Raw genomic sequence first — 7,500 nt, 5'->3', positions numbered from 1 at the left:
TTCCTTTTACCTGCCTCCACCAACCTGCTTCTGTTTTTGGAGCCTTCTAGTCTGGGTAGCCGGCAGGTGGTGCTGACGGATGCCCAGTGATCCCCCCGCCATCCCGGACCTCCACTGCCCGCTCCCCCAGCGCCCAGCCCTGCCAGAGCCCACCAGCAGCAGGGCTGGGCACTGGTCTCCTGCCTCTCCCTTGTTCGGCACTTCATCCCTGCTTACTGCAAACCAAAGTGCAAAAAAACCACCCCAAAAAACCCCATGAAGTGAAACAACTTGGGTGTGGAGCTGTAGCTTATGTGAAAGCTGAGGAGATAATGGGGGTTGACAGATGTACTGATGGGGTAGGCTTGAAAATTGCTAAGTAGAAGTATTGTGAGCAGTGGAACGACGTAGTAGCAATAATTAAGACTGAAATAAGCAGGTAAATATTGAAACGAGCTTTGCTTATCAGTCCCTAATAATGACTTTTTAAAACCTTCACAGAATGTCAGTTCACCTTTGAGAAGGCTATAGAGTACGTACCATTCGGTATGTACACTCTCTCCTCTATTTCTAATGTTCCTCTTGGGAGGATTTTTTTGATTGTACAATACTGTTTTTATGAACATCGAAACCCTCTTTATAAGACAAACCTCGCTTGACTTCTCAGGAAAAAAAAATATTGAATTGAAATGAACTGCATGAGAGTTTGTATGTCTTGTGGGCTATAGAATGTTAACAGTTTTAACTTACTAATAATTCCTAAAGAAAATGATTATTCCAGAATTTGTACTTGTTCTTGTTTGGTTTTTGGTTTTTGTTTGTTTGGTTGGTTTTTTGTTTTTTTTTTTAGATCTTGTCCACAGTTTTTTATGTGTTAAAAACTTTTTGTCTTTTTATGTCTCATTTTTAGAAGCTGCTAACTTGTGCCAAACCTCCACTGCTGCTACTACGCCTGTGACTCTTACTACTCCATTCAATATAACGTCCTCTGTGGCTTCTGGGACTATCACAAACCCAGTCACAGTGGCAGCTGCAATGAGCATGAGAAGTCCAGTAAATGTATCAAGTGCAGTTAATATATCCAGTCCGATGAACCTAGGGCATCCTGTAACTATAACAAGTCCATTATCCATGACATCTCCATTAACGCTCACCACACCAGTCAATTTACCTACCCCAGTAACCGCTCCAGTGAACATAGCGCATCCAGTCACTATCACATCTCCCATGAACCTCCCCACACCGATGACGTTAGCTGGGCCCTTAAATATAGCGATGCGACCAGTCGAGAGCATGCCTTTCCTGCCCCAGGCCTTGCCCACGTCTCCTCCCTGGTAAAGAATTTCTAAACAGTATTAAAAAGGATTAAAATGGAATCCTTACCAGCAGTTCTTTTTTTTTTTTTTTTTGGGGTTTTTTTTGGGGTTTTGTTTGGTTGGGAGGTTTTTTTGTTTGTTTGTTTGTTTGTTTTTCCCTTTGTTGGGTTTTTTTTTTGTTTTGTTTTGTTGTTTTTTGTTTTAGTTAATAATAAATTCAGACTAAGACACTGGGGCAACACGTACCATCAGAGACCATAGTAGCATCTTCCCCTGTTGATTTGGCTCATATGGTTCAAACTTGAGTTTCACTGGAGCACTTCAAGTAAGTTTTACCTTTTAGCTGACTGATGCTGAATTAGAGCAGATACTTATTTGCCAGAGTTTTTAAAAAAAAAAAAAGAAAAAAGAAAAAAAAAAAGTAATTAAAAAACAGTTTTATGTTTTATCCCCCAAATTATAACTTAGAAAATTATTTTAATCTAAACACTAGCAAAGACCCCTCTGTATCTTTAACAGGGTGGATGGCTAATTGTAACTTGCCAGTTGTTACGTCCACTGTTTCTGAGCTAGTGTAGAACTTTTGTCTGTGTTGATGTTTTGTTTTTTATTTTTTAATGAGTAAATGCATTACAATGTTGTCATTAAAAAAAAAAAAAAATGCATTTTGGAAAAAAATATGCATTTTACCTTTGGGAATATGATAATTTCAGGCAGCATTCCCTATGGGAAAGGTGATACCAGCTCTGATATGCAAAGCATATGATAACTTATCATTCTAACTTCAACATATAATAGGGATTGTGACCTGATATTTGGAGATGTAAATATTACCCAACATATTACCCTAAGGGAATATAGCATTGTAGTCAACATTTTTTTTTTAAAAAAAAACTGTTACTTTTTGGCGAGAAACAGCCGTGGCTGACAGAAGAGGAGTCGAAATGTATGTAAACATGGTCTCTGAACAGTCAGACCCCTATGGGACTCTTATCTAGGAGCAAAAGGAGTGCTTTGAAACTTAAGAAATAATTGCTTTAAGCTGGAAGATTCTGGAGGCACTGGGTATAATTTTTATGCCCTCTGCCTCCCAATCAGAGCCTGCTGGTGTTACAGCAGGGGACAGACGTGTTAGTTGTTCACTAGAAGTTTTGTCTTATATTAAATTGTATACAGTTTTTATTCTAACCACTAACTAGGTAGGATGCCCCTCCAGGACAAGCAGAGAGCGTCTTTTAATTTCTCCCCTATTTCTTAATCAAGTGTTGTGCAAATCTGTTCAACTTTGTAAATATTTGCAAACATCATCATTTTTACGTTATTCTTCTATTGTGTTAACACATTTCTATCAATTTGTGAGAGTTCTGGGGTGATGGTTTGAACTATCCAGCCCAGAACTTCTCCGCAAATGGTCACACATGTTTAAGCTACATGTGCTTTTTATTTCTTAACCTGTTTATCTGTACATAAAGTAGAAAGCAAAAAATCTAGGGGAAACAGATATACTTTTTAGACTATCATGTCACATATTCACATTTTTAAAACTTTGTTTAAAAAAAAAAAAACAAAAAAACAACAACACCCTAAACCCAAGACTCTACATTTAAAAAGAAAAAAAAAAAAAAAAATTAAAATAATAAAATTACAGTTGAGATGTTTTTATCTTAAAGAAGTTGAAAGCTATGGAGATTAGCGTGTGCGCATTTTCACAGAGTGCTAGCAGGACTGACTAGTCAAAATGGACTTGCTTCCGTTTCTACCCTGCCGTGTCAGTGCAAGCAGTGATTGCCAGGCTGCTGGCTCAGGTGACAGGTATCTGTATCATTACGTGAAACTGTTCTAGGGGCTTGGACTACATAGTAAAACAAAAAAAAGCAAATAAAAAAAAAAATAGAGCTTAGTGTAAAATAATTTTATAAATGATCTTTTGTACTTTAGGACATCAAATTGTACAACTTTTGTATATATAAAAGCTTAGGAACTTTCTGTTTAGCAGAAAGGAAACACATTCCTACACTTTTAATGTATATGTTTGTTATAATGTCCATGTAAACATATGCCCTATGTTTGTGCCTTTTAATTAGTTTGTCTCAATAAACAAAAATGTAGAGAAGAATATGTAGCTATGACTTTGTTACCACTGTTCTTACTCCAGATGTTGTAGAGGTCTTTGTTTTTTGCACTGTGTTAGAGCACTGCGTGCAGACAACTGCATGACTTCGGCTGCTACAGCCGAAACGAGGCACGTGAGGCGAATGCAGCCCAGCAAAACTCCTTCCTCCCGTAGCCCAGAGCAGCCCGCGCCGCTGCGGCCCTGCACGTTGGGATGTGTAGTTTCCAAAGCCATCTCTGTCACCCGTGGCAGTGATTCCAGCTGGCACCAGTTTTATGTAGTAGGTGTAGCGTTCTGGATCTGGGTAAATTGCAGAGATGACCCTTAGATGAAGTTTTGGGTGTCCCTGAGCTTAAAAAAAAACCAAACCAAACCAACCAACCCACAAAAGCATTAAAAGCCAGCATGAAAACGTGTACTAGAAGTGGTTATCTATGAATTACTTACAATAAACAGGTGTGAGACTTAATTGTATGTTGTCAATTACTGTAGTATTGACAGCGGGTCCCCGTACAGCTAGCGTGCCCTGCCCATGCTATTTTTATCCCCGCAGAGTAGCAGTAGAATAAACACATTAAACACCGGCAAGGAAATTTTTCAGCGTGACAGAGGCTTCCCAAACCACTAACCACGGTGCTCTTAGCACGGGATAGGAAAAGGGCTGTTTCCTTTTTATTTTCTGTTGGTTCTGCTCGATTGTACCTGGTTTATGTCCACAAAACCACATTAGCTAATTGTCAACCTGTTTCATTTGTACTTGGGTAAACATTTGCTTTGTACTGTGTATAACTGGTTCCGAGGTGTGCTCCTCAGCTGTCTCGCTACAGACATTAATTTCACGTTGTGATGCCATCGTACGAAATACATTCAGCTGGGTTTTTTTTTGACAAAACGAAAACTACCTGGTCAAATAGTTTATAGGGGACACGTGCTACCTTAGAGTCGCTGGCCCATCCGCTGGCCCGTGTGACGAGGCAGGAGGGCCAGCTGCTGTCACGGGGGACCACGTGTAGTTGCACGACAGCGATGAGTGATGTGTATGGCGACTCGTGTCACCGCGGCACTGAGAAGCTGAGACTGTAAGAAAACAGTGGATGTGAAGAACAGATGCTCCTGTTACACTGAGTTAGTTTCTATGCAGCTGATGCGCTTAGCCTAGTTTATTTCATGGAAACTTTTAAGCTGGATCTGGTCCAACATCCAGGGAAGCCTATTGCTGCCGTTGATTTGAGTGGGTTTTATATCGAGCCCATTCAGGTCTCCGATTGCAAGGAGTTCAATAGGGGTTTTATTTTGTTTCTTCTTAAGTTTCCATAAGCGTTCAGCGTGAGGTTAATGGCTTAGCACCGACTGAAAGTTTTAAAAGTTGAATTTTGCCATGGAAGGATTGGTGCTGTGGGAAGTCAGAACGGGCAGGTCAATGGCACGAAAACTCGTCCTCCGGGCAAGGAGAGCCTCCGGGTGCCTGGCCGGGCTGGCGAGGCACTGCGGGGACACGGGGAAGTAAGTATCGTGGCACAGCCGCCCACGCTGCCATTAAACATGTGTACAAGCTTTACCTTGGGCACGTTTTTTTTCCTATATTTTGAACACCTTACCACTTTCAGAGGGTGTTTGGGGTGAGGAGAAATTTGGGATTTGACCTTTTATGTCTTACCATTAGAGTTATACCCGAGTGTTGTACATTGGGAAGGTTTCTGTTGAGTCAAGATCACGGATGATAGAGAGAAACACGGGTTATTCTCAGCGTGTGAGTTAAATTCTATTTGCCATCGTTCACAAATAAAAGCTTTTTTTCCCTCCTCTTACAATAACTTTTCCTTTAGAGTGGCAGAAGAAAAATATATTCAGTGTTTTTGCATTTGTCCACGAGAGGTTTAAAGAAAAACACCCCAAACCCTGTAAGCTGTTTGAGCTGCAGCAATCCCAGGTTACATAAAGGGGCTGGGGTTGCTGCGGGATTAGTCGGTGGCATTACTGCTGGTGATAAGCCCTCCAAGTTCTGCTCGCTCTTTGCTCACTTTTATTTTAGAAACAGCTCACTCTGAGCTGTATTTTGAGAACTGCTTGGGGTGAATTTTTAAGGCTTGTCAGGGTTAGCTTCCCACCAGAGAAAGAAGGAAAATTCAGATTTAAAGAACACTCAGGCTTTTAAAAAAGCATCCAGTACTCGGATATTGTTTTATCTTGCTGAGTTGTTGAGATGTGGACTCAACAGTTTTTCACTGCTGGCTCCTTCTGAAGACTCCCGCCTTGCTTTATTGGTGGCTTAGTTTATCCATCTTAAAAATAGATTTAACAGCATTTTCAAAAGGCAGCTATTAAAAGCGCTTCAAGTTTTTAAATGCCTTTGAGGTCTGTCTGAGTGCTTAAGTGGACCTTTTTTACCAGAGCTTTTTAGGATAAATAGTAAGTGTCAAAATATATCTCTTCCTCTCCAAATTGCCAGGCAGAATACAACTGAAAACTCGATCCCCTTCTACCTATTGGTTTAATTCAGCATGTTTATACTTCTTGCTTATCTTTGGATCATTCGCTCACAGCTTCCAGAGCAGCAACTGAAGGATGACAGAGGAACTACGTGCTAATTTTTATGTCAAAAATAGCTTTCACCTTTAAACACGCAAGGCTCAATGACTGTTTTCTAATTAGAAAGAGAATGCCTGAGCTTCTGTTGCGAATCCATTTTACAGCTGCGTTCAGATTTGACTGTCAGCCCCTGGTTAAAATTTAGTACTGAGGTCTTGACCTAGAAACAAACCTTTTTTGGTATTGGTTTGGAAAAAGTATTTCAGTGCTAAGAGAAACCGAGCCAGGCTATCCAGCTCGCTCTCTCATCTCCGGCTGGCGAGAGCGTTAATGTCGCGTCATTTCATCGTAAATTGCATCTCCCGGCTGGGAAAGCTGGGTTTAGGATTTTTAAAAATAATTGATTTTTGTTGCTGTTGTTGTTGTTCTTCAGGATTCGGAGGTAATTTGAGGCATTTTTAAAAGCCCTGCGTTTTCCTTTAAGGAAGCATAAACACTTTTTGGAAACCAAACATTTGTAAAACATTTCAGTGTGGGCATCTGAAATTCCTGCTTGCGTCAGAGGATAGTCCTCTGCTTTCCTTGCAAAGCTTTTCCAACAGCCACCTCCAAAATCAACCCATTCAGTAAAAAAAACACCCAGGGGCACTTTTCAGAATGTCTGGAGAAGGCAGAAATATCACCTTTTGACTTAGTTGTTCTCTCCAGCTGTCAAGACAAAAACATTTTGTGTTCTGTGTGTTCTGTGCAAGGTTTGTTTTTCAGGGAATTATCAATTTCGTTGGAACTGGCTGAATTAAAGTCACTATTTTAATTCTTCATAGTTGTGTATTTCTATTCCCATTTCTTTTTTACTTCCTAGCGTCATTAGCAGCTACGACTCTTATCAAAGAAACTTGATAAAAATCGTCTGTTTTCCCCCCAAAACAAGCCTGGATTAGGAAAAGAGATTGTAGTCAACAGAGCTGACAGCAAGGCGCTGTGTCACGGAAGAGACGCTGCTCTGCGTTTAACTTTGGGAGAGCAGATGTTGTGGCACACATACGCACGCAAAGCTGAAGGTTTGCCTCTAATGTTTTCACTTTTACTGATGTTTGTGTTCCTTGTCAAAGCCTTACAGATTTTTACCCAGGCTAAGGATCGCTTAGCTGCCAGACACGGATGAAATGACAGAGTGGGGAAGAATCTCTGCTGGGAGGACCATCCTGCGAGAGCTTCGGACCATCCCAAACGCGTGCTCATGGTCTGGCACCCATGGATGTGCTTCCAAGCCGCTCTCCGGCCGCGGCAGGGTGCCATGGGAGGCCGGCTGCGGGTGCCCAGAGGTGCGGTGTTCCTCCCTCCCGCAGCGTGTCCGGAAGGGTTTGGAGAGCTACAAGGGAAGCGGAGGCCCTGACTCGCTGCCGTTCACGGTCTCGCTCTGGTCTCTGCAAAACGGGAAGTGTTTGCCCTGTGTCAATCGGCTCCTGTAATTTGTAAGAGATCCCGAGCTGTGCCGTGCCCTGGCTGCAAGCTGTCGGACGCCGAGCGCTGGATGCCGGAGACGGCTGCTTTCTGTCTGTG

At 41.7% G+C, this 7,500-nt stretch overlaps 1 protein-coding gene across 1 annotated transcript in view; it reads left to right on the top strand.

The window, feature by feature from the left end:
* The window catches only part of VEZF1 (vascular endothelial zinc finger 1), a 12,005-nt gene extending 10,650 nt beyond the window's left edge, over window positions 1-1,355 (top strand). The window contains exons 7-8 of the mRNA XM_010168751.2: window positions 481-525; window positions 890-1,355. Of these exons, the coding sequence (XP_010167053.2) occupies window positions 481-525; window positions 890-1,317 (473 nt within the window). The 3' untranslated portion in view covers window positions 1,318-1,355. The remainder of the gene's footprint in view (window positions 1-480; window positions 526-889) is intronic.
* The last annotated feature ends 6,145 nt before the right edge of the window (window positions 1,356-7,500 follow it).

The sequence above is a fragment of the Antrostomus carolinensis genome, unplaced genomic scaffold (genome assembly GCF_000700745.2).
Source record: "Antrostomus carolinensis isolate BGI_N321 unplaced genomic scaffold, ASM70074v2 scaffold48775, whole genome shotgun sequence".
NCBI lineage: Eukaryota > Metazoa > Chordata > Aves > Caprimulgiformes > Caprimulgidae > Antrostomus > Antrostomus carolinensis.
This window is presented reverse-complemented; position numbering and strand designations above follow the sequence as displayed.